The sequence below is a fragment of the Canis lupus genome, chromosome 1, assembly GCF_003254725.2.
Source record: "Canis lupus dingo isolate Sandy chromosome 1, ASM325472v2, whole genome shotgun sequence".
NCBI lineage: Eukaryota > Metazoa > Chordata > Mammalia > Carnivora > Canidae > Canis > Canis lupus.
The window spans coordinates 98924254-98951163 of record NC_064243.1 but is presented as its reverse complement, the minus strand read 5'-3'; the positions used below and the strand labels follow the sequence as shown (position 1 = coordinate 98951163).

The 26910-nt window shown below is 50.2% G+C and overlaps 1 protein-coding gene across 1 annotated transcript in view; it reads right to left on the bottom strand.

The window, feature by feature from the left end:
- IPPK (inositol-pentakisphosphate 2-kinase) overlaps positions 1 to 20169 on the bottom strand; it is a 40810-nt gene extending 20641 nt beyond the window's left edge. The window contains exons 1-8 of the mRNA XM_025423680.3: positions 19921 to 20169; positions 14987 to 15034; positions 13556 to 13651; positions 11830 to 11896; positions 10312 to 10433; positions 8748 to 8837; positions 452 to 510; positions 64 to 136 (exon numbers count right to left, since the gene is read on the bottom strand). Of these exons, the coding sequence (XP_025279465.1) occupies positions 64 to 136; positions 452 to 510; positions 8748 to 8837; positions 10312 to 10433; positions 11830 to 11896; positions 13556 to 13651; positions 14987 to 15034; positions 19921 to 20001 (636 nt within the window). The 5' untranslated portion in view covers positions 20002 to 20169. The remainder of the gene's footprint in view (positions 1 to 63; positions 137 to 451; positions 511 to 8747; positions 8838 to 10311; positions 10434 to 11829; positions 11897 to 13555; positions 13652 to 14986; positions 15035 to 19920) is intronic.
- Positions 20170 to 26910: the final 6741 nt, after the last annotated feature.

Sequence of the window (26910 nt, the reverse complement as noted above, 5' to 3'; positions counted from 1 at the left end):
AGGGACTGGACGGCAAGGCCCCTTCTCACCCACATCTCAAATCCATGGAAACACAACTCTTACCTTAAATATCTTTAAGTTGTTCTGGGCCTCATGCAACAAGCTCTTCAAGGCAAAGTGCATCCTCTGCTTATTTCTAAAAGGAGAAGACACTGCTAATAGAATCACATGCAGTCTTTGCTTTCACCAGCCCACAGCTCAGGGGACGGGACGTGCTGCTGGGAGCCTAAGAGGAACCTCAGGCTCTGTGGGCTAAGGAGCCATCTTAGTGGGGGAGGCCGCCCATCACTGCCCCCAAACCCCTCCACTCCCCAGCTGCTGCCTCCCACAGCTCACCTGTGGGAGCCAAGAGCCCGGAGCTCTGCCCAGGGCCCTAGACACCAGCAGGAGAGGGCCCCGCTCCCTGTACCCCACCCCCCAGAGGTGGCACTACCAAGGTGTGCTCTCTTACCCTGAGTAGAGATCAAGGGGACAGTATTTGCTTATCTGCTTCCACTTCCCAGTTTCCACCTGTTAAAGCAGCAAGTGGAGTAAATGACTGATGGGCAGCACTGGGCAAACGCCTCCGTGAGCTGACAGGGTGCTGAGGGGCCCAGCAGAAGCCACAGCCGCAGCCAGGGCTTCACCCCAAACTCAGGAGCTCTAGCCCCACTCTCCACAGGAGCAGGGAAGCTGGCAGCAGGGACCTTCTCAAAATGACACAGCTAAATTATGGTAATCAGATGAACAAATCTTTAAAGTTGCAATATTCATGAAGAGGAGAGTGTGGCTAACAAATAATTTCATATTTTCAGAGAGAAGATAAATTGGCACAACCTTTTGAAAGTTAACCTGCTGGTTTCCATCAAATTTTAAATGTGGGTACCCCCTGACTTGGCAAATCTCTGAGGAGTCACAAGATCAAGGATGTTCACTGCAGCTTGACTCTAATAGCGAGATCTGGAAACAACTTGGCAGCACATCTGCTCCATGGACCAGAACATAGAAAGCCACATGCTGGGCAGCCCAGGTGGCTCAGTGGTTTAGCACTGCCTTTGGCCCAGGGCCTGATCCTGAAGACCCGGGATCGAGTCCCACGTCAGGCTCCCTGCATGGAGCCTGATTCTCCCTCTGCCTGTGTCTCTGCCTCTTTCTCTCTCTCTCTCTCTCATGAATAAATAAAATCCTAAAAAAAAAAAAAAAAAAAAAAAAAGGCGGCCATATGCTAAATGAAGGAATGAATAAATGATAGCCAGCTACTTACAGGAAAAAGACAAAATGAAAAATCACCAACATTTACTCAAGGAAAAAAGCAATTTGTATAAGTGGAAATGATGTTACTTTGCTTAAAAAAAAAAAAAACTGTCTCCATATGTGCATATATCCAAATATATGTTGAAAAAGCCTTGAAGGATACACAATAGTCCTCAAGGATTAGTTAAGTGAAAAAAGCAATTAACAAAACAACATATAGTGAGACCCCGTATTTGCTTTATAAAAGTATGTGTCCATGCACACATAAGTACACGCTAGAATACACATGGGAAAAAGCATCATCTCATTTCCAGCTGGGTAACATGTATATTTATGTTGACAGAGAGAGAAGTCTGGAAGGATGTGGAAACTGACTGGGTTACCTCTGGGAAATCAGGTGACCTAATTCCTACAATTCCGTATCTTACCAGTTAAATGAACAGATACTGCTTCATAGTAAAAAGCAGTTCTAAAAATCCATCAAATGAATAGTGACAATGAAAATCATCTCCTAAAAGGAACAGCTCAAGTTGTTAACACCACAAGAAAAGGTGAGGTGAGTCAGTAAAAGTGGGGAGTAAAGAACTCTGGAAAAGTCTCTCCTCCATAAGGGCAAGGAGAAAATGGTCAGAATCAAAACTTTCAGAATTCTGAAAAGTAACCAAAGGCTTACAACACTCTGGGGACCATTTACTCAAGAAAAATGACCACATCTAAAAACAGTGAAGTTTGTGGTATTTTTAATGCTCTATCCACTCTTCTAATTCCAAGGAAATCTTAAAAACCAACAGCCCCAGGGCAGCCCTGATGGCTCAGCAGTTTAGCACCATCTTCAGCCCAGGGTGTGATCCTGGAGACCCAGGATTGAGTCCCACATCGGGCTCCCTGCATGGAGCCTGCTTCTCCCTCTGCCTGTGTCTCTGCCTCTATCTCTGTGTCTCGTGAATAAATAAATTAAAATCTTAAAAAAAAAAAAAAACAGCCCCGATGCTGGTAAAAACAGAAGCCCAGCAGCCACCACAGGTGCTGAACCAAGCAGGAGTTTCTCCAAACTCTCATTCTCAAAGAATGGTCATTATGTGACCTCTCTTCATTTCCCATCTTCATTACCTGACTCAGAGCTTTCCAGGTGCAAAAGGGACATTCTCCCAAGTGGCATTTGTGAAAACCATCAGAGGCAACTGTTTAACTTCATGGCTACCTGAGAGAGTGGATGACAGTTGTAGCAAACAATTAGGCTAACCTAAAGCTAAAAAAGAAAACGCTGAGGAATGAGATATACACAGGGCTTTGGAAAGCTCCAGCATGACCTGAGCATCTACAAGACCATGCACAGGCTCTGGAAAGACCTTAAAAAGGCCCTCACCTTCTGCTGATCTGAGAATCTGAGGAAGTGAAGGCTAAGTAGAGTTGCAAGCGCCTGGCTGAGTGTTGACGGTGGCCCCGTGTACACACAGAGGCTCTGAGCAAAGACTTATTAGTTGCAGGAATTCAAGGAAATCTAGGTGCTGAAAGACTGTCAACCAAAAGTTCATCTATAAAACTATCCTTTGAAATGAAGGAGTAATTAAGACACGGCCAGATAAATGGTAACTAAAAAAACCAAATGTGTTCACTAACCTGCCCTACAAGAGTAAAACTTCAGGCTGAAAAGAACACTTAGATAGTAACTTGAATTCACATGAAGAAATAAAGAGCACAGTGCTAAAGGAACTACACAGGTAGGTAAACATAAAAGACAATATATATTCTTTTTATAACTTTTTATCCCATCCCCTTTTAAAAATAGAATGTCCCTCACCTGGCCAAAGGAATCTGTACTGACGAGCAAAATAAATATAAAGATTAATTTTTTTTGTATAAAGATTAATTTACACGGGGGGAGGCAACAAAGCTACAAGAGGCAGAGTTTTTGTACACCAGTGAAATTAAATTGCTATTAACTGAGCTAGACTGTTTAGCTTACGATGTTAAACGAGTAACTAGACAGAAAATCAACAACAAAACATAAGACTTGAACCACACACTGAACCAGTTAGACCTAATAAACATCTAGAGGACACTTTACCCCAAAACAGCAGAATACACATTCTAATCAAGTAAACATGGAACATTCTCAAGGGGGCATGAAGTCATGCAAATGTTCTCCAAACTCAGTGGAATGAAATTAGAAATCAATAGCAAAAAACAAAACAAAATTTTCTTGAGAAACTTACAAATATGAGATATCTAAACACATTCCTAATCATCAATGAGTCAAAGAAATCAACAGGGAAATCAGAAAATTGAGATAGAATGAAAATACAACATACCAAAATTTATGGGAGGCAGAAAGAGCAGTGCTTACGTGGAAATTTATACTTGTAAAATACCTATATGAAAAAGAAGAAAAACCTTCAATCAATAACCTAAGTTTCTACACTCACCAACTAGAAAAATAAGGCCAACCTGAGTCCAATGCAGATAAAGGGGAAAAAAGAGTAAAGATTAGTGCAGAGACAGATGAAATGAAGAACAGGGGGTAAAATGAAGAAAAAGAACAAAATCAAAAGCTGTTTCTTGAAAAGATCAACTATTACAATCCCTTGGCCAGATCAAAAAAATATCTGAAAAAAATTAATGAAAGAACGGATATTACTCCCAACCTTGCAGAAATAAAAAAGAATTTTATAAGAGTATTATGAATCAACAAATTAGATGAAATGCACACATTTTTAAAAACACACAACTACCAAAACTGAGGGAGAAATAGAGAATCTGAACAGAATAACAGTAAGAGACTGAATCAGTAATCAAAAATCTCCCAAAAAAGGAAACCCCAGGACCAGATGACTTCACTTGTTAATTCTATCAAATGATTAAAGAAGAATCAAGACCGATATTCAAACTCTTCCAAAAATTAGAAGGGAGAGAAGGAAACACTTCCTAACTTGGTTCTGTGAACCCAAAGTTACCACCTTGGTACCAAAATCAGACAAAACTTCACTAGAAAAGAATACTGCAGGCCAACATCTCTTAAGAAAAAACCTTCAAGGGGATCCCTGGGTGGCTCAGCAGTTTAGGGCCTGCCTTCAGCCCAGGGTGTGATCCTGGAGTCCCGGGATCAAGTCCTGGAGTCCCGGGATCGAGTCCCTGCATGGAGTCTGCTTCTCCCTCTGCCTATGTCTCTCTGCCTCTCTCTCTCTCTCTCTCTCTCGGTCTCTCATGAAAATAAATAAAATCTTCTAAAAAAAGAAAGAAAAAGAAAAAACCTTCAATAAAAACTAACAAACCAAATTTAGCAGCACATTTAAGGGACTACATACCCACAATAAAAATGAACTTTATCCCAGCAATACAAGGGTGGTTCAACATGTGAAAGCCAATCAATATAATAGAAAGGAAAGCACCTCATGATTATCTCAATAAATGTAGGACAAAATCTAACATTCTTTTATGATTAAAAAAAAAAGAAAAAACTCAAAACAAATGTCTACGACCAGCTCACAATGAATGTTACACTCAGTGATGCAAGACAAAGCTTCCGCCTGAGATCAGGAACAAGATAAGGATGTCCACTCGCGCTTCTACTACAAGCTCTAACCAGATCAATTAGGGAAGAAACACAAAGGGCACCCAGATTAGAAAGACCAAGTAAAACTATCCCTCTTTGCAAGTGATCTGGTCATGTACACAGAAAATTCTAAAAAATCACCACCACCAAAAAAAAAAAAAACAAAAAAAACAGAGCAAAGAAACAGGTTCATCAAGGATGGCAGGATATCAATATACAAAAAACAGGTGCATTTCTCACCTCACACTCATTAGAATGGCTGCTATCAGAAAACAGAAGCAAGTGTTGATAAGGGTGTGGAGAAAGTGGAACTCTGATGTACCCTGGCAGGAAATTAGAAGGGAGAGAAGGGAGAGAAGGAAACACTTCCTAACTTGGTTCTGTGAACCCAAAGTTACCACCTTGGTACCAAAATCAGACAAAACTTCAAAATGGTTTTGAAGGTCCAGGTGCTGTGGAAAACAGTATGGTGGTTCCCTGTAATTAAAAATAAAGTTACCGGGCAGCCCAGGTGGCTCAGTGGTTTAGCACCACCTTCAGCCCAGGGCGTGATCCTGGAGACCCAGGATCGAGTCCCATATCAGGCTCCCTGCATGGAGCCTGCTTCTCCCTCTGCCTGTGTCTCCGCCTCTCTCTCTATGCCTCTCTATGCCTCTCATGAACAAATAAATAAAACCTTTAAAAAAACAAAGTTACCATATGACCAACAATCGTACTTCTGGGGTATACAGTCAAGAGAACCGAAAGGAGAATTTCAGAGATATTTGCACACCCATGTTCAAAAGAGCAGGATTCACAAAAGCCAAAAGACAGCAACTCAGTGTGTATCACTGGATAAATGGATTAAAAATGTGGTATATATAATCATGGACTATTAGTCTTAAAAAGGAAGGGAATTCTGACATATTTCACAATGTGGAAAACCTTGAGAACATAAATGAAATGAATCAGTCACAAAAGGACAAATAGTGTATAATTCCATTTATCTGAAGCAGCTACAGTAGTGAAATTCAGAGGCAGAAACTAGGATGATGGTTGGCAGGAGCTGAGGAAAAGGAAATACGGAGTTGTTTAACAGTTTCAGTTTGGGATGATGAAAAATTCTGGAGATGGGTGGTGGTGATGGCTGCACAACAATGTAACTTAATGGTTAACATGGTAAGTTTTATGTTATATATTTTTAATTGTGAAATACACATATTTAAAAAATCAATTATGTTTTTATGTAATAACCTTAAAATGAAATAAAAAATTACAAGAGCATCCAAAATAATAAAATACTTAGAGATAAATTTAACAAAAGAAGTCTAAGAGGGATGGCTGGGTGGCTCAGTGATTGAGCGTCTGACTCTGACTCAAGGTGTGACCCCGGGCTCCTGGGATCAAGTCCCCCATTGGGCTCCCTGCAGGAAGCCTGCTTCTCCCTCTGCCTGTGTGTCTCTGCCTCTCTCTCTCTCTCTGTCTCTCATGAATAAATGTTTTCTTTTTAAAGCCTAAGACTTAGACACTGAAAACTATAAAACATCACTGAATGAAATTAAAATCCTAAATAAAGGAAAAAACATCCTGTGTTCACAAAATACAGAGGTGGCAATACCTCCTAAATTGATTTGCAATTCAGTGGGATCCCTATCAATTCCCTGAGAAGCTAGACATCTAAATTGGAAAAGAGGGGATCCCTGGGTGGCTCAGCAGTTTAGCGCCTGCCTTTGGCCCAGGACACGATCCTGGAGTCCCGGGATCGAGTCCCGCGTCGGGCTCCCGGCATGGAGCCTGTTTCTCCCTCTGCCTGTGTCTCTGCCTCACTCACTCTCTATGTCTATCATGAATAAATAAATAAAATCTTAAAAAAATAATAAATAAATTGGAAAAGAAAATTCTATTCAGAGATGACATGATCCTCTACTTAAAAAATTCCAAAGAATCTACAAGAAAACCTCTCAGCGAGCTGCAGGTACAAGATCAATATACAAAAATCAGTTGTGCTTCAGGGCTCTTGGGTGGCTCTGTCCGTCAAGTGTCTGTCCTCAGCTCAGGTCATGATCTCAGAGTCCTGGGATTGAGTCCTGCATTGGACTCCCTGCTCAGTGAGGAGTCTGCTTCTCCCTCTCCCTCTGCCTCCCTGCTTGTGCTCTCACTCTAATAAGTGGATAAAATTTTCAAAAAAATTGTTTCTATAAACCAGCAATAAACAGTCTGAGAAGAAAATTAAAGTAATTCCATTTATCATATTTACAATATCCTGAAAGAATAAAATACATAGAAATATATTTACCCCAAGTGGTAAAAGACTTGCACCCTAAAAGCTATAAAATGTTGCTGAAACTTTAAGACCTAAATAAGTGGAAAAACGGCCTGTGTTCACGGATTTTAAGTCTTAATACTGTTAAGATGGCAATACCACTACCCAAAGTGATCTACAAGCTCCTGCGATTGTCAAAAACCTCAATCTTTTCTTGCAAAAATGAAAAATCCAATCCTCAAAATCATATGTAAGTATAAGGAGTCCCAAAAAGCCAACACAATCTTGAAAAAGAACAAAGCAGGAGAACTCAAACTTGATTTCAAAACTGACTGCAAAGCTATAGAATCAAAACAAAGCACCAGGCTGGCATAAGGACTGACACAGAGGCCGCTGGTACAGAACAGGGAGCCCAGACACAAGCCACATTTACAGCCAAAACATCTCTGATGAGGGAGCCAAGACCATTCAATAGAGAAAGGACAGTCCTTTCAACAAATGGTACTGGGAAAACTAGAAGTAAATGCAAAAGAAATTGGAGACTTATCTCCTTTCAAATACAAGAATTAACATAAAATGGATCAAAACCATAAGGGAAAAGCTTCATGACCTTGGATTAGGCAATGATTTCTTAGCTATTGACACCAAAAGCACAGACAAGAAAAGGAAAAACACACAAACTAAACTTTAGTAAGATTAAAAACTTTTGTGCATCAGAGGACACTATCAACAGAGTAAAGATAATTGACAGGATGGGAGAAGATACTTGCGAATCACACATCTGATAAAGAATACCCAAAAGATATACAGAACCCCTAAAACTCAACAAAAAATAACCCACTTCATAATGGGTAAAGGACTTGAACTGATGTTCCTCAAAAGAAAACATATCAATGGCCGATAAGCACATGAAAATATAGGCAACATCAGTAAACCATCAGAGAAGCGCAGATGAAAACCATAGGGAGGTGCCACTTCATGCCCCCCCGGGGTCCCCCATAATCACAGAGACACTGCAAGTGCCCGCAAAGATGTGGGGAGATCAGACCCTCAGACATTGCTGGCAGGAATACAAAATGGCGCACAAGCTATGAAAAACAGCTTGACATTTGCTAAAAAAAACTAAACACAATCTCTCTGAGACCCAGCAATTCCACTCCTAGGACTCAGCCCAGGAGAAATGAAAGCAGTGATGCAAACAAGCACATGTACATGCATGTTCACAGCAGCACCACTCACAACAGCCGGAAGGCAGAAACAACCCACATGGCCATCAAGAGATGAATGATACAATGGAACAGTGTTCAAGCTGAGGCCACGGGGGCCGGGATTCCATCCATGTGAAATGTCCAGAACAGGCTGATCCACAGGGCAGGTGGCTACCAGGGTCTGGCCGGACGGGGTCTGGGGAGTGGCTGCTAATGGGGACAGGATGCTTTGTGGGGTGATAAAATTATTCTGAAATTTGAGTGATGATGGCAGCACCATCATGCAAAGTCACTAAAATCCACTGAATTATGCACTTTAAATAGGTGAACTTAAGATATGTGAACTACATCTCAATTTGAGATTAAAAAAAAAAGGTGAACATGAACTACTTATGAAAGAAAAAGTAAAGGAAAAAAGGAGGATCTACACTTTCTTTTACTCATCCGGCCACACCTGGAACCCACGCTGGCCCTGGGGCCCCAGGCAGACACTGTTGGCCGCGCATCTCACCTTGAGGCGCTGGTGCATGCAGTAACGGCACACTTTGTGCTTCACCTCGTGCATAACATCACTTGAGAAAGGAATAAACCCACATTTTGGCTGCAAAATAAACAAGGAAGAAAAAAACGTTTAGGGATAAATCCTAAAAAATCCATTCAGGAGACAAGAGGACAGATAAGATACTGGAGGAATCAGTCAATCTGTCCCCAAAAGCTGCTTTTATCTGCACCCCCGGCAGGAGTGGGCACCTGCCTCCTCACAGCACATAAAATCTTTGCCACTACAGAGTCTGAGGCCAGAGCTCTCGTGGGGAAAGCAGAGGTGCCCTACCAGTGGCCAGAGGACAATGCAGGGCAGCTTTGCATTTCTTCTGTGACAGGACGCAACAAGAAGGCCTATAGGAGTGCAGTCTGCCCCAGCTCGAAATAGCAGCCCTGTTCCCTGAGATACAGGCTGACCAGGAAGGCTCATCCACAGCTGTTGGGCTCCCAGAACACCCACTGCCATCCAACATTCATTCATTCAAGAGTGAGCAAGCACACACACGTGAGCAGGGGGCAGAGGAGCAGAGAAAGAAAGCACATCAAGCAGGCTCCACGCCCAGCACAGAGCCCCACACAGGGCTCGGTCTCATGGCCCCAAGGTCACAGCCCCAGCTGAGGTCATGGGTCCAACGCCTCACTGAGCCACCCAGGCACCCCCATCTGCTGCCTTCAGGGCACAGACAATGAGTGCCTGGTGTCAGCACTCTGAGGACCCAGCACACTCACCCTGTGGTTGGGCGAATAGGACATCAGTCCCCACAGAGCACCAAGGGGATACGACCCAGGAATCACAGCCTGGGACATCTGGGAGGCTTCCCTGGGTGGGGGACATGGGGGGGGGACACAGGCACATTGGGCAGCAAAGCTGATGCCATGCCCTGGCTCTCCTGCATGGCGGGTGGGGGGGAGGGGAGGGGGAAGGATGTGCCTCTGGAAGAGTAACATGAGGCTCTCTCCTCTCTCCTGGGTAGGACGCAAAGGAAGGGCATGGCCACCCATCAAACAGGTGGCATCTGAACAAGCTCCTAGTGGGAGCTCCTGGAGGGCCTTGCACAGTGTCACCCAGCAGCCAAGGGGCTCAGCTTAGGAGGGGATGGGGCCTGGCAGGCAGCTCCCCCCAGGGAAGCAGGGAGGGCAGAACCAGCACAGTCCTTTCTGGTGGCCACTGGCCAGGGCTGGTCCCCAGCTGGCCCCATGGGAAGCACCAGACATGGGCATCAACCTGTGGATCTGGCCAGTGGGAAGCACCAGAGCAGCAGGTGAGGTGACAGATGCGAAGGAGGGGGAGCAAGCAGACTCTGTGAGAGGTGGGACCAGAATGGGGGGGAGGGGAAGGGAGGCCCTGTGGGCCAGGGAGGAGGGGATGGGGCTGGGGAGGAGGGGGGAGGGAAGGCTGAGCGGGGAAGACACTGAGGGGAGCAGGCGCGGAGGGGAGCCTTGGCTAGCTGCACCCTGCACTACGGGCAGCAGACACAGATGTCTACCCTGAACCCACCCCCACCCTCTCCCCCTCCGTGGACACAGTTCACCTTGATCTCCACACACAGAATCGGCCGGTGCTCTGCAAAACAGTAGGTCTGAAGTCGGGCTAGGTTGGGAAGGCACAGGGCATAACCACTCAGAGTGTCCAGGTCCTTGTCACAGCGAGATTCTGGAAGAGCCAAGAGAAGCTGTAAGACTTGGGCGCAGGACTCAGAGATGGCTGCTAGCTACATGGGGACCTCTGCAGGGGAGGCTCAGCCCTGCCCTAGAGGCTGCGGCCCCAGGCTCCTGGGGTCCTGCCAGGTTTATCTAGGGCCTCTGGATCACACAAGTATGACACTGTGCTCCATGGGGGAGGGGAGGCGCAGGCCCTGTAGAGTGGCCAGCGCCCTCCCTGTGTGCAGTCACACCCTGTGGGAGAAGCCAGCCCCGCACATGTGGGGCCGGCAGAAAGGCTGCCTGGGAGCTCACCATCTCCCAAATGCACCCGAGTGCCCCACTGCCCTTGTCTGGGTGTCATCTGCATCCTGCGGGACGAGAAGCCTTAGCCATGAGGCCACAGAGAGGTCCAGGTCCTTCTAGCAAACCAGCAGACCTGAGGTCACTGTGGGGGCCCCCAAACATGCAGGGGCCTCATGCTCCCCACCACCGCTGGGCGCAGGCCAGCCGAGCAGGACGCAGCCTCAGGGCCCAGGGCGGGGGACTGTCCCCTGTTCAGGCAACAAGGCCAATCGGAAGGCGTTACCACAAGGGCAGTTCTCACGACTGTACATGGCACACATTTAGACAGTCGTTTCAAATGTAGGCTGATGCAGAGCCCCCAGAGCACGCCTGTCTGTCCCCGCCCCGAGGGGAGTGGCCAAGACCCAGCCCAGCCTCCTTCCCCCGCCAGGGAGCCCCGCTCCACAGAGAAGACCAGAAGCCTTCTCCCTCACAACCACAGGACCAGACATCAGCTGGCGCTGCTTCAGGAGGCAGCAGGGCCTCCGTCCACACCTCGGGCACCACATCCAGTCCCTGAAAGGAAAAGCTCTGATGCACTTATTGTCGTTACTGCCACCAACAAGTGCAGGAAGGCATGGGGGCAAAGAGGGAAGCTCCACCCACTGAAATTCACGACCCTCCACTGCCCACAAGAGGACGGGCAGGCAGGTGGACAGACAGGAGGACGAGTGGGCCTATGGACGGGCGGGCAGGCAGGTAGAAGGGCAGCAGGCAGGAGGACGGGCAGGCAGGTGGATTCCAGCTTCTGGGAGATGGTCCTCAGGGCAGCTGACCCCACAGCGCCCAGGCAGCCCCGTCCCCTCCCCGCGTCCACACTGCACCAGCTCCCTTGGCCCCCTGTGTGGGGCATGGCTCAGACGAGCTCCTAGCACTTCAGGCTGAGATGAAGTTTCTGGCAAAACTGCTGAAAACTACATTGACCTCATACAAATCGTTGTCAAACATGTTCCAAATGTAATATTTAAATCACCAACAATAAATAAATAAATAAATACATACATACATACATACATAAATACATAAAATAAATCACCAACAAGAGCTGCAGGTGGAAGGCTTACCTGGTCTCTCGGACTGGATCTTCACACAGAGCTGCTTCACGAAATCTAACGGCAGCTGCACCACTTCCTGTAACAACATGTAGGAAACACTCGGCGCGCCAGACAACAGCGAGAATGTGCCCACGCCACAGAACTGCATGCTCAAAAATGGTTAAAATGGTTAATTTTATGTTACGTATATTTTCCCATAGTAACAAATGACTCAGTATGTGAGTTCAGTAGGAAAAACTGCTGTTATCTTAAGGACACAAACAGACAGACGCAAAGGTTCCTGCGCAGGAAGCGACAGGCTTCCACGTGAAAGGTGCACCCCCAGCAGATTACCGTGCCTGCACCCTGGCACCCACACCAGCTGAGGCCACTGTGAGGGGAGCGCAGCAAGCAGCGGACAGGACCCATGGGGAGCCATAAGTGATGCAGCTACTCCCAGCCCCGAGTCCACCCACCACCCTGCCACGTCAGACACCAGGTAAAAGTAGAACTGCATTTCTTCCAACAACTTTAAATTCCCAATTTTATGATGTTAGTTCTGTTTTAAGGATCCTTAACACCAGGCTACATTTACCAAGCCTTCACTCAGCCTCCTGAGCCTGCATGGACCAAGCCATCCTGCCAGATGGACGGACTGAGGGCGGTCATCAGCAGGGCAGGTGGCCAGCACCACACAAAGTACTAACTGAGGACTCCCTCCCCAGATGTGCTCAGCGGATGGCGTAGCCCACCAGCTTGCCCGCTGACAGGCACCTGCCCTGGAGGGGATGCAGGGATGGCTGCAGAGGAAGCATGTCCGTGGGGTGGATGTTCCCAGAATGTGACCTAGCAGGCTCCCTCATTCGCCCAGAGCCCCGTCCACCTGGGACAAACACAACCCGACCTGGAGCCAGAGCGCCCCCCTGGGCCCTGGGGGCACATCCTGACGCTGTTCCACCTGCCAGTCCCCGTCAGCTGGAACCCCCAGCTCCCCACTGCCCTCGGCACAGATCCTCCCAGGAAAAAGGCCCAGAGCCCTCCATGTGCGGTAAGGCAGAGGAATCACCCTCTCCTCCACGCTGGGAATCAGCATGGCTGCATCCACTCAGACACCATCCAGGCTGGTCAGACACACCGGGCCCCCATAGCCAGGGGTTTCCTGCCTTCACAGCTGAACTGAACTGTGGGGGGCCCCAGGAGGACCACAGGGGCACCCCCACCGGTGCAGCCCCACCCCCCACCCCAGGGTGATCTAGGAGGCCAGCAGGGGGCTGTAGGAAGGAGACATAACCCCAGGACAGCATATCCCCCAGACTGGGACCTGGGCAGCCAGGGTCAGGTCGTAGGGACACACCCCTTCCCGTGAGCCCACACTGGGTAGGGCTGAAACTCCTCAGCCAACACCGCCCCACCAGCTCCCCAGGGGGCCAACCTGGGGCAGATCCCCCCCCCCTCTCACCGGGAGCTGCACCAAGCTGGAGCGCCCCCCATAATGGCGGGGTGGCAGGGACCAGGGGTCCCGGCAGACGCAGTCTTAAGCGGTCTCTCCGAACCTCCTGCTTCTCAGCTAGAAAATAGGAAGAGAACTAGTGGCTCTGATCCTGCCGTGTAGCACAGAGAGAAGCACGCAGGACAGGAACACGGGGTTGTCACGAAGCACAGAGGTCCAAATGACGGTGAATAAGCAGGTACTCTTAATGGTACTCCTGATATAGAATGGGCCTGTGAACTCTCACTGTGTAAATAAGTCACTCACCCCACAATGGACGTAGCTCTCCCCCAAAAACTCTCTCATGACGTTCTTGCTGAAGTCCACTATGTTCTGTAGGTGCTCAAAGATCTCTTCTGACGTCTGTAAAACACAAACACAAGGAGGCCTGGATGGCGGGGATCACACTACACAGAGGGAGGTCCCGTCCCACAGCCCAGGCCCCTGTCCTCCTCCACCCAGGACACACCCTCTGACAAATGAGACTCTGAAAATCTCTCTGGTCCCAAAACCACTAGGTATTTGGATTTATCCTCAGCACCCAGATGTAGAGTACCTCCTCCCCAGTCAGGGGCATTACCCCACAGGCTGTGAGGTTTGGGAGAGAAAGGAAATCAGTGAATCCCTCCCTCTGGCCCAGGATGGCAAGTCCCAGGGGGAACGGCAGGGCCAGAGGGGCCAGCAGGCTGCGGATGCTCATAGGGTCCCAGATCACGAGCAGACCGAGGCTGGTGTGGGAGGAACGCCTGACAGGAGACCCCGGGGTGCCCAGAGGCACTGACAGCTGTGGCCAGAGCTCCTGGCATCAGGCTCCCCATCTTAGTCCCCTCTCCCCGTGGCCGGGGTCACGTCATGCAAGTCATAAAACAATTATAAACTACTGCCTTGGAAGATGCTAACCCAGTGAACCTGCAGGAAAGGCTGACGAGGCACCCAGAGAACGTGGCCTCTCCGGGTGTGCACGGCTCGGGGTGGGGGGTGGTGCAAGCTGCCTGGACAAGGCTCTGGTTTCCACTCTGATCCCAAAGGGAACACACCACCCTGCATGCTTCTCGCCGGCCTGGGGTCTCCTCGTTCCATGCTGACCACACCAGCTCTAGCTCCGCCCCCCTGCAGCAGCCCCCCAACAGTGCCCCAGCCTCCCTCTATGAGGCTGACCTCACCTACGACCTTCATTTCCACAGTCATCCACTTCTGCCGGCCAGCTACATCTCTGACCCGGGCGTTGACTCATCCCTCCCGCATCTGCAGAGCCCAGCTTCCACCCCCCAGCCTGCTCTTTGTAACCACCCCTGCCGCTTCCCACCTGGGGGGAGACAGACTCTGCTCCAGGTGGGGTGGGGTGAGGAGCAGAGCAGCACCCACCGACTGTGCAGGCCAGAAACCCGACACGCCACCTGCCAGCCTGCTGCCACCTGCCGGAACTCTGACCAGCATATACCCATAGCACAGCACGGAGCCCAGCCCCAGGGTTCTGCCCACCCTTGGCTCAGCACCCACAGTCTCCCCAGGGGGGCCCACAGTGACCCGGGGTCAGAACACTGGCTCTGCAGGAACTATGGACAGCCCACTTTTGCACTGATTGCTGCGTCACATTTGAATGTCTACAATCAGCACTAATACTTCCATATCAGGAAAATAAATCAATTTTATTAAATAACTGTTTTAATGACAGGTTGGCAAACCCACCAATCTTACCTTCTTCCTGCTTGGAGGGAACTTCAGGAAACGCAGCACCACACAACGCTATTGGGAAATAAAACGAAGTCCGGTCAGTGCGCGCCCAAGTCTGGGGCCACGGGGTGGCTGTGGGGAGGGCAAACAGGGACGGGACACCTCTGGCCAGCTCATGTCCAGGAATCAACCTCAAGGAAATAACTGCAGTGCACAGACACGGGAGTGTGGTTAATTCCAAGTAAACTGGAAATGACCCAAGGTGCCAACAATGGCACCAGGGCTGAACACAGCTGGACCCGTCCACAGCGTGGGGCGCCGGAAACTAAGACCAACGTCCACAGACACAGGTGCAGCCATCATCCACTGGTGAACGAGCAAGGGGTACACACGGCATATATGACACACGCACGGGTGAGAGGCATATGGGCAAAGTTCCGCTCATGTCAAGTTCAAAAGCTGGGAAGACCAAGACTTGATGGCGACCCCGCAGGTGGTGGGACCATCCCTGACGAACGTTCTAGAAAGGCCTGGTCACCGGATGACGGGTCCAGATACTCTGTAATACACTTACAATCCAGGCACATTCTGTAGATTTGTTACACTTCGTTTTTAAAAGTTCAGAAGATAAAAAGTTTTATTTTTTTTTTTATTTTTTTAAGATTTACTTATTTATTCATGAGAGACACATAGAGAAACAGGCAGAGGGAGAAGCAGACTCCATGCGGGGAGCCAACATGGGACTCAATCCCAGGTCTCCAAGATCACACCCTGGGCTGAAGGCGGCGCTAAACCACTGAGCCACCCAAGCTGCCCGATAAAAAGTTTTAAACAAAATATGTGCACACTCAGTTTGTATGGAACCGTCTGAATGGACTCAACAGCAGTGATGGTATCTCCAGGGAGCAACTACTGGAATTTCTTCACATCCAGCACAAAATGCCGGGAAGGTGGAGAGAAAGGGAGGGACTGGGGAGACCCTGCAGGAAAAGGAGGGCCCTCCACCCCGTTCATGCCCTCAAGGACACCACGCAGGAATCTAGGATTCCCACAGACATGACACATGCATATCAAACCCCCCGAAGCCCACACTGGAGGACACGACTTGTCACTCAGGAAGGGGACAGAAGCGTTCGCTGCTTCCAAGGGAGCAAGTCTGTTCCAGGCAGCCTGGGAGACACACCTGTGAGCCAGCAAGAACCCAGCTCTGCTCCAAACACTAAGACCCTAACGGCGCAGCCTCACCTGGTCCAACTGGCGGAGGGCTCTGCAGCCCTGACGCAGGGGCGAAGGGTTTTCTACCCGTTGATGCTGTGAGAGCGGGTGAAAAAGTGGGAAACACAAAAGGAAATGTAGGATTCATAAGCATAAAAATGAAAGTACATCAAAGTGGTGACAAAATGATCTTCTTAGTGGGAAAATACTATGTGCTCTTCACTGCCTTTCCTCCGATATTCTGTGTTTTCTGGGCAGAGACAGCAAGCAGTGATTAGGATCAAATAAGAATGAAAAACCACAAAATCCAACACGCTAAAGGGGTCCTGAGACACCCAAGGGAAGGAACCTGTGGCCGAATCGAGGCTCTAGGGCCCTGGGCACAGACGAGGTTGGAGTGCACCCGCAGGTGCCAGCAAGGAAGCCGTCTTAGGCTCAAGACACGCCTGGAAGACCCCAAGGCAGTGGGGACCAGGCAACTCACGGGAAAGGCTCAGCCCTCAGTGCGGGGGAGTCAGGCCAGCCCTGCCTCTCGGGAGGCCCCGCCGAAGCTCAGAATGCCCACCCGCAGGACGCTGGGGGCACAAGAGTCGCACAGCCTCACACAGGGCAGGTCGTGGGCCAAGCCGCGGGAGGGCTGCGTGGGACAGCAGGGGCCCACACAGGCAGGACTCTCCTCATCAGCTCCGACTGCCTTGTCTGCACCCACCGCTGCCACAGTCAGGGATTCGAGCAGTGGGGCTGGGGACAGGACAGTGGAGCTGGGCCGACATCAGGGGGCTGATATCTGGGGGCCGCGGTAGAAGGGACCCTGGGGTGGTCTCCCTGAAGGGATGGGAAACCCAAGAGCCAGAAGAGAAACAGAAGGGTCTGAACACACAGTGAGGGCATCCCAGAGAAGCATGAGCAAGTATGCAGGGAGCCCTCAAAGCCCCCAGAGGCCCCCCAGGTGTCCAAACACACTCACAGCAAGGTGGGGGACCCCATTCTGAACCCTGGTCCTCCTGCAGGAGACATAGAAACCTTGCTGAACTCCCTAATCAACAGGGCAACTGCTGTACCCAGGAAGCGCGAGGCAGGAGGGGAAGCCTGCAAGCCACCCTGGAGACCTGGCCCTGGGGCCCACCCGCCCAGCCCAGGGAGCCAGGAAGGCCAGCTCAGCTCCCCAGGGGGCAGGGCTGGAAACCGCCAGAAAGAATATGGTTTGGAAATAACAAAGCCTAATGTGTGAGCCCAAGTGACCCAGGGGGCAAATCACAGCCAGGGCCATGCAGAGCTCACTGTTGAGGCCTCCCCAGGAAAGGAATCCCATCGGCTGCATCGACCTGGACAACCATCACTAAACATCCCAAATACAGAATAAGTTACTTGTTAAAAAAAATATATACTAGAAGGAACAAAAACTTAAGATTCTTTGAACTAGATTCAGCAGAAAACTAAAGAAGGGAGTGGCCAGGACTTGGGAATGTGCCATATTCCAACACACAAACCCAAAATAGCACAGTTCTCGTCTGCCAGGACGTTTGCTCTACGGACAGAAACCCTGGACCCAAGACAGAAGGCGACGGCCCCAACTGCTCAAAGCTCGCATCGCAGGGACCCAGACACACACTCTGGGCATCAAAACGCTGCAGATACAGGATCCAACACCCCCGCAGGATCTCAGAAGGAAGCCTGTCAAACCGGAAAAGGCAGAAACAAGCTGCTTCCCTCGCACGTTCGCAGAAGACCCTACTTGGGAGGTCGTTCATGTCTGCCTGCCAACAGAGAGCAAGGCGTCCCTGGAGCTGTGAGGACCCTGAGGTGAGGACGCTTCAGAGATGGCATATAGGCCAGGCCCCCAGGGACCTTCGCAGGTCAGGGCAGACCCGAAGCCACCGAGACAAGAAGGCACAGAGGGTGAGTGCAGGAGCAGCAGAGGCAGGAATCCCACAAGACAGCTGGCGAGGGTGGCCACAGCCTGACCACAGCTCCGTGAGGGCACAGGTATAACCGCTGCTAGAACAGTGACAGCGTCCTCGGGCTGCGGTGGGGGAGGACAGCACACGCCCACTGGGGAGATGCCCTTGTCCAGGACCCCTCCATGGGGTGGGTGCCTAGAGTCCCAGCGGTACAGTGCTGGGCAGGCCCCAGCATCAGAGTAGCACGAAGGGCCAGCGCTGGACCCAGGGGTGCTGAGTGCCAGGCCCAGGGCAGCAGATGTGAGCCCTTGGCCCACTGAGGAGGGACCACCTGGAAGCACCCTGTGAGGAACCAGCCTCCCCCCAGGGCTCACTGCCCAGACCTCCGGAGCCCACACATCCTCCTGCACACCTGGGCCCCGCAGTTCACAATCCTGCCCCCTCAGAGCCTCCCCACCTGCCAGCCAGAAGCTCTTCCACCCCATGTTCCTTCAGGGCGGACCCTGGGGCACAGGACTGGCTGGCTGTTCTGTTGCAGGAGGGGAGGGAATGCGCTCTCCCAACCTGGAGAACCTGGCGAAACTGCCCCTGCCCTGGGAAGGCGTGAGATGAGTCTGGGGTGCTCACCCCTGCACACTCGGCCTCCCCTGCGCTGCCTCCCGGGCTCTGCCCCACACCTCAAGGTCCACGAGAAGCAGGAGGCCTCCCTGCGTTCAAGAGGCGCAACCAGAAACTTCAGCAGATAGGAGTCCTTCCCCACCACACCCACAACCACTAGGAAGGAGTGAGCGCAGAACCAGTTCGGACTCACACTGAGCAAGAAGGGCATGGGTCCAGGGAGGCATGACCGTGAGGTCAAGAGAGAGAGAGAAAGGAAAACCAGCCTGGGCTGATAACATGACCGTGCAGCACCGGCCTCCCAGGAACTGGAACGAAGGTGTTTGTTCTGAGGGGCTGAGGGGCACCAGTCAACACCGCCCCCGCCAACACCACAACCGCCCACCAAGAATGGCTCTCTAGCTGAGCCTTGTGGGTCACCGGTGTGAAGACGTGGAGCAAAGCCCCCTGATGTGCTAACGGGGGAAAAAAAACCCAGACAGACTCCAGCGGCCACCAGGTGACTGCAGGTCCCCTCGGGGTCACCCCGCACAGCCGGGCAGAACCCCCGGAGGAGCTGCCGACTGGCGTCCAGGGGGATGACCTTCTCTCGGTTCTCCTGCACCCCACCGGCTGCCTCCTCCTTCCAGCGAGTCCACGCTGGGGACTCCGCAAAGGCGGACAGTGCGCCGGGCGACAACGGGAGGGCTGGGATGGCACCAAACTCTTACCCCCTGGGGGACCCAGGACTCTTCCCCTGCCCCCCACCCCAGCCTGGTGGTAGCAGCAAATCGTCGGGGGGGGCGGAAGGCCACACAGACCCATGAACTTTCCTCCCCAGGTCAGTCCCGGGGGTGTCCTCACGGGATTACGAGAAACCCTTTACGTTCCACCGGTTGGGAGACGCGCCCGCGCGAGGCCCCATTACCAGCAGCAGCTGCAGCAACGCCCCAGGCCCCTGGATGCTTCCTGCAGCGCTGCCCGACCCCCTCCCGAGCCGCCCGGACACCCTCTAGGCCACCCCGACCCCCACGCCAGCCTCCCCGGGGCGGCCTCCGGGCGGGCCGCTCGGAGCTGGCACCGCGTGCGTCCGGGGCGGGGGAAGGGTGCTGGGGGAGGTGTAGGACCGCGGGGGCGGAAGGTGGGGGACGGGGGGCTGGCGGGTCGTGGAGCCCACCCTGGGGGACGCGGAACGCCCCGGGACGGGGTGAGGGCCCGGGACCGCGCCGACCTTCCGCCGCTCACCTGCGCGTGGGCCACCACCAGGCTCTTGTTGCCTTCACCGTGGTAGCCCCATTCATTCTCGTCCATCTTCCCCTCGTCCATTCCCCGGTGCTGCCCTGGCGCCTCTCGCGGCCCCGAGCTGGGGGCCGCCCGTCCGCCTGGGCACCAGCCGCCGCCGTCGGGGGAGGAGCCCCTGTCAGCCACGGCCTCGCCTCGACCCTGCCGCCCCGACTCCCAGGCTCCAGCCGCCGGAAGCCACGCCCCCGGTGGCTGCCATGGCTGAGCCGGGCAACTTCCGGGTTTGCTCCCGCTTCTCCTCCATTGATCATTGCGGCGGAAGGGCAGGGAGCCATCTTTGATGCTGGCAGAGTGACTCATTTCCGGAGCGCGGATTTCAGAATCGGAAAGGTTCCGGCTCGGGCGCCGGAAGTGAGGCAAGCGGGAGGGGACCGGCGGCTGTCTGGCGCCCAAGAGTGGCTTGACGGGGAGTAGAGATCCGGCGGGCCGGGAAGTGGGGCGGGGAGAGGGGGTGGGCGCGCTGGCCGGCCGGGCCAGCAAGCGGGGATAGGGGCACGCAGGCGGGCCGGCGCTGGGGGTGGTCCATGAGCCTCGTCTGCTCCGTCGGGCAAGCCCCGCAAGGCCCTTGGCGTGTCTGAGCTCCCGCTTCTTTTTCTGTAACAAGGCATGTGACTCACCTCAGGCGGGTGGTTCTCCGTTTGCTTGTTACCTGACGCGGAGTCAGCCGGGCAGTCCCGTGCGGTGGGGTGGGGGAGACCGCGGGCGGGGGAGGCGCCCTGCAGGCGGAGCGGGCTTCTCGGACCCCTGAGCGCTAGGCCGGGGCGTGAACCCCCTGCTGAGGGGGGATGGGGGTCGGCTGGGCCGGGAGGCTCGGTACAGGCCGCCCCCTCCTCCCGCAGCGCCCACCCCATGGCCTCCTGGGCCGCAGTCACCGAAAGAGGAGCGGTTCCCACTCTCAAGACCACTTTCTTCTCCGAAGATGACTGATGCCTCAGAAAGCTGTTAATGCGGGTTGTGTGTGTGTGCATGTTTGCCGTTATTAAGAATACCTTTACTTTGTTTTTTTAAGATTTTATTTATTCATGAGAGACGCAGAGGGAGAAGCAGGCTCCATGCTGGGAGCCCGGGGACTCGATCCTGGGGCCGTGGGATCCCACCCTGGGGGCCAAAGGCAGACGCTCAACCGCTGAGCCACCCAGGCGTCCCTACCTTTCCTTTAAAAATAAACATTACACTTTTGGGGGCCTGGGTGGCACAGTGGATTGACGTCCAACTCTTGATGTGCGCTCTGGTCGTGACCTCTGTGTGGGATTGGGCTTCACTCCAGGGCGCTCCCTAAAATAAATGGATAGATCTTTGTACATAAACATTACATTTTCAAAAACATATTTCCCAGTGTTAACTGTTTTACAATTTTGCAAATTTCCTTTAAGTTTGGATTCACAGAAGATTGCTGGATGCTCACATCTGTTTCTACAATTTAATCTGTTGCAATACACTGCGTTGAGGTATAGGAGGAAAATCCAGCCTCAGAATCGTTCAACACAAAAGGAGCTACAGACCCAGCTGTGAGGATGGCATAGACACCACTGGGCACCCAGCAGGGCCTCACAGAACAGCAATAAGACAGAAGCCAGTGAGTCAGGAAAACCAGCTGTGGCCTTGAGGGTTGACCCAGGTAGAAGGCTGCTCGGGAACCCCCCAGAGATGATTGAAAGCAGAGTAGAAACGGCCCACTCAGGATGGAAGTAGTCCACAAGGGAGACTGACTGAAAGCCTTCACACACCCTCACAAGGCCAGGGGACCCCAAACATGTCTGAGATTGAGTTTCTCAGCATCTGTGAACAGAGAATTAGGATCACACTAAGTATTAAGACATTTCCTTAAGGAAGCTTCTGCAGTGTTGAAAATGTTCTCGACCTGGGCCTTTGCTTCTCAAAAAGAATTTTATCACACTGTAAGTACTAGCATATGGTGATGATAAAAAGATTAAATTTGGGGGGCATCTGGGTGGCTCTGGTTAAGCATCTGCCTTCTGCTCAGGCCTGGGATCAAGTGTCCTGGGATCAAGTCCCACATCGGGCTCCCCACAGGGAGCCTGCTTCTCCCGTGTGTGTCTCTGCCTCTCTCTCTGGGCCTCTCATGAATAAATAAATAAAATCTTAAAGATTACATGTTGGTTTCACAATTGTTTTTAAATTCTCCACAGATGCACCTGGTAGACCATGCCCACCCCACACCACCTAGTCCCCAGCTTGGTATATATATTGCTGATGACAGGCAGAGACAGTGCTTTGAAAGCAGCACAGTAACAACATGGATGAAAGTGGATCCACCTGCACAGGCTGGAGGACAAGGAGGAAAGGCTAGAAAAGCATTAGGAGAAGTACCTCGTCCTCTATTCAGCCCATGTGGTCTGACTTAAGTTATCCTTATTCCTAGTCTCAAGGCTGGCTTATAACCTCAGCCTGTGTGTAGTCAAGAGCTGTATTTTCAAGGAATTACATCAACCCAGGGATTGGTTCAGGGGGTGCAAAGATGATGCAGATTCACCCAGTGAAGCTCACCCCTTTGGCTTGTGTTGAAGCGACCATGGGGAGAGTCACCCTCAGCTGGGTGACTAAGAAGCCAGGAGCCATCCAGAAACAAGATGGCAAAAACACTGGGAAGTAGGGGCCAGTGATGAGTACCTCCTGTTGCTGCTGTTGTGTGAGTCTGGAGCCTTCACAGTTAGGTCTGAAGCATGGGTACAGCCACATGTATCCCTTGATGTGACGTAAGCTGCTGAGAGGGCAAGTCACCTCTGGTGTTTCCCTCCAAAACCTGTAACCCCGTTTAATCATAAGAAAAACACCAAACAGACCCAAATTGAGGGATGTTCCACAGAATATCACCAGGATTTCTCAAAGTTTCTGGAAGATGGGAGACATAGACCACGGGAGCCTAAGGAGACATTGCGTTACCTCTAAACGCAATGTGGGATCTGAAAAGGATGCTGGTAGGAAAAATGGTAAACTCCAAATAGTTTAGTTGGATCAATGTTAATTTCTTCATTCTGGGAAACAAACCATAATTAGGTACAACATGCTGGGGACTCAGTGTCTTGCAGCATCTGTATAAATCCAAAATAAAAAGTTTACTTACAAAAAAGGAATTCATTTTTCAGCGTTTGTAATTACTTAATTATGTATTTTAAGATATATCAGACTGGCAAAATAAAAGCAATTTTACAACGTTTGCCCCAGGTGATGGGGAAGGGACAGACCGGACATGCGCTGTTGGGGGAGCGGGATCTGGCTTGCTGGGGCTCAATTTGGCCACATCAGTAAAAGCAGTCACAGCTAATCCTCTGACTCACCATTTCCATGCCTAAAAACCACCCTACAAAACCCTCAAATACACAGAGTGTTTGTACAAGCACCTGGACAGGACATGGTTCCCAACGTGGGCACCTCAACAGGCCCAGGCTGCGCTGACCACTGCTGCAGGAGACAAGGCTCTGCAGGCCTGTTCTAACAGGTTCCCCAGGTGGCTCTCAAGCACTGAATCATGGTGTACTCGAGCATCACAGCCAGTGAGAAAATGAGTCACAAATGCGCTGGCGTGAGTGCTGCTCCAAGTCTGCAGTTGTGAAGCAAATGTGTGTGTGTAAATACAAAGAAGAGGGGATGGAAATTATTCTGTCTGGGAGGAAGTAAGAGGGAGAAGCAAGAAAGCAATGCCACTTTCCTCATATATTGTTGATTCGGAGAATGTATTCATGAAGCACTTCTACAATAAAATTTAAATGAATACATTCTCTATACTTAATTTATTTTTAACTGAGGTAGATCCATCACTGTGTGCATGTGAAAGATGGCCATGTATGTAAAGTACAAGAATGAATGTGTCTGAATAGGAAAGTAAATAAAAATATATGTGCCTTACTTAGACTGAGGTTTTCTTTGGGGATCAGACCATGATGAGGAGCACTGCATTTTTCTGTAACATTTGAATTTGGCATTAAAGACATGAGTGTGACCTTTGTAATTAGGAGGAGAGGGGCATCCTGCTCGCAGTGGCCTTGAGGCGCTCAAGTACCAGAAATGGGGCACCTGTTCTGGAGCATGAACCTCGAGATACTCCGGTCACCTGAACTCATCATGGGCACAATCCTGCTATCCTGACCAATCCCATCAACTCCAACATGCCCTAAACTGATACTGAGTCGGGGCGCCTTCCTGGCACACAGCCCCTTCTCATGCAAAGATATGAGTGATGCTGAACATGCTGTTCCTGCACTGGTCACATTCCCAGGATCTGCTGTCCAGAGCGTCTGTTCTCTGTCCACCTGCTCACCTCCCTCTCCAACTTTTACCTTCCAGGGAAATCCAGGCAAGGAGGTGATTGTGCCACAGCATGACCAAGGAGGTCATCTAACCCTCCTAATGAGGGCATCGTTGTCATCTCTGAACACAGAAAAGCACTAGCCATCAAGGACAAGATCGATAACTTTATCTACGTTAAAAATTAAAGGTATCCAGAGTAGTCAAATTCAGAGACAAAGTAGAAGGTGGGTGCCAGGGGCTGAGGGAGGATGAACAATTAGTGTTTAATGGAGACAGGGGTCCAGTTTGGGAAGATGCAAAAGTTCTGAAGATGGGTGGTATGAATGTTGTACAACATGAATGTACTTAATGCCACTGAATTTAAAAATGATTAAAATGGTAAATTTTAAGTTACAAATATTTTACCACAATAAAAATAAATTAAAATCTCTGCACAATAGTTCAGAAAATGGCAATGCACGTAGCTGACCAAAAAATACTATTGGAAACATCTAAATTATCCATCAAAGGAATACTATGCAGCCATTACAAAGAACAATCTCCACGACACATTGTTGAGTGAAAAAAAGTAAACTATAAGATACTGGGTATACCATGATGCCACTGGTATAAGAAATATGTAATATGACCTCCTGGCCGTCTTGTCAGAAAGCACAAAATTTTTTATCTTGGCGTCATGAGTTCAAGCCCCACATTGGGCATGGAGCCTATTAAATATAGATGATAGATAGATAGATAGATAGATAGATAGATAGATAGATAATAGATAAACACATAATCAGTCAAATATTCCCATGAGTATACACTATCTCTGAGATAATACACAAACTAGTAACAGTTACATATTATAAATAAAATGTGGTGAAAATAAAATCTTTACTCTGCATATCCTTGTTTTCCTTCCTGAATTTTGAATATATGGATGTTACCCATTAAAAATATAGAGGAATTCTAGTTTCCAGTCTTGCATTAGAATGCTGGGAAGTTGTTTCTCTGTCCTTCCAAAAGGCAAACAACTGAACTAAAAATCGACAAGTCTCTGTCAGAGAAGTGAGGTCACAGGACAAGCTGCCGCCGGAGAAACAAGACAAACCAGCAGACACAGGGAAGCACAAATACCAGGATAGAAATGCTCAAATACCTGCAGAAGTCAGTGCTGGGCCTGAAAACCTGAACTATAATGATCTCATTGCTGGAGGCTCCATGTGGACAACACTGAAGAATAAAAACTCCCGGGGACCCAGCCATTGGGACCTCTGCACTTTTATGAGGGTACCTCCAAAAGGCCATCAGGGTCTTACTGTCAACTCTGAAGAAAAGGATCCCCTTGTGCTCATGGCAGGCAGGGGTAAAGTAACCATTTTGAAATATGCAGAGCATCCTGCTCTTCCTAAAAAGATCCACCTTCAGAAGAAACTATTTTACGAGGCCTCACCTATTGGGGTTTTATCAGTCTAAGCAACCTGGGAGAAGGCACATACCCATGCTCCACCCCTTTACCCTTCCATGGGGAGACGGAAATACCCAGCTCCAGCCTCCTCCAGCCATCCTGTCCCACACATGGTGGGGAAAACCCTGAGGGATGTGTGCAGGTCAGAGCTCAGTCGCCAGGCCCACAAAAGACTGAGATCTAATCATACCCTATAGATCCCTTGCCCTGCTCCCATACTCGACACTATACCACTGAAGGTATTGACTGGAGTTCCTTTTGCCCAATACATCATGCCTGGGTCTCAGGGAAAACCTACAAGGTATAACACAAAGACAAAACATGGTCTAAAGTGACAGAGCAAGTATCAGCACCAGACTCACAAATGGCAGGAATGTTGGAAGAATCAGAACGGGGAAGATGTGGTCTACAAACAATAGGATATTCCTCAGCCATCAGAAAGGACGAATACCCACCATTTGCTTCGACATGGATGCAACTGGAGAGTATGATGCTGAGTCAATCGGAGTAAGTCAGTCAATCGGAGTAAGTAAGTCAATCGGAGAAGGACAATCATATGATTTCACTCATACGGGGAATATAAGAAATAGTGAAAGAGATTATAAGGGAAAGGAGGGGAACTGAGTGGGTAAAATTAGAGAGGGAGACAAACCATGAAAGACTCTGGACTCTGGAAAACAAAAAAAGGGTTGTGGAAAGGGGGGTGGAGGGGTAACTGGGTGACGGGCACTAAGGGGGGCACTTGATGGGGTGAGCACTAGGTTACTACATGTTGGCAAATTGAATTTAAATAAAAAAGAATCAGAATGGGGGATTTTAAATAAGTAGGATTAATATGCTAAAGTCACAGCTGGAAGAGCTGACAACATGTAAGAACAGATGGGTCATGTAAACAGATGGAAAATCTAAGAAAAAATTCTGGAAATGCTAGAGACCACCAAAAGTAAGCCAGAGAATGCCTGTGACTGCCTCATCAGTAGACGGGACTCAGCAGATGACGAAGCCTCTGGGCACGAGCATGTGCCAACAGTCTCCCAAAGTAAAGAGCAAAGAGCAGAAAAGACTGTGACAATGCCACTGAATATCCAACACAGCTACAAAGGATGTAACATGTGCATAGGGCAACCACTCAAACAAGGAAAATGAGAGAAAGGAACAGAAACTATAGCTGAAGCAATAATGACAGAGACTTTTGCTCCAAATTAATGTCAGAC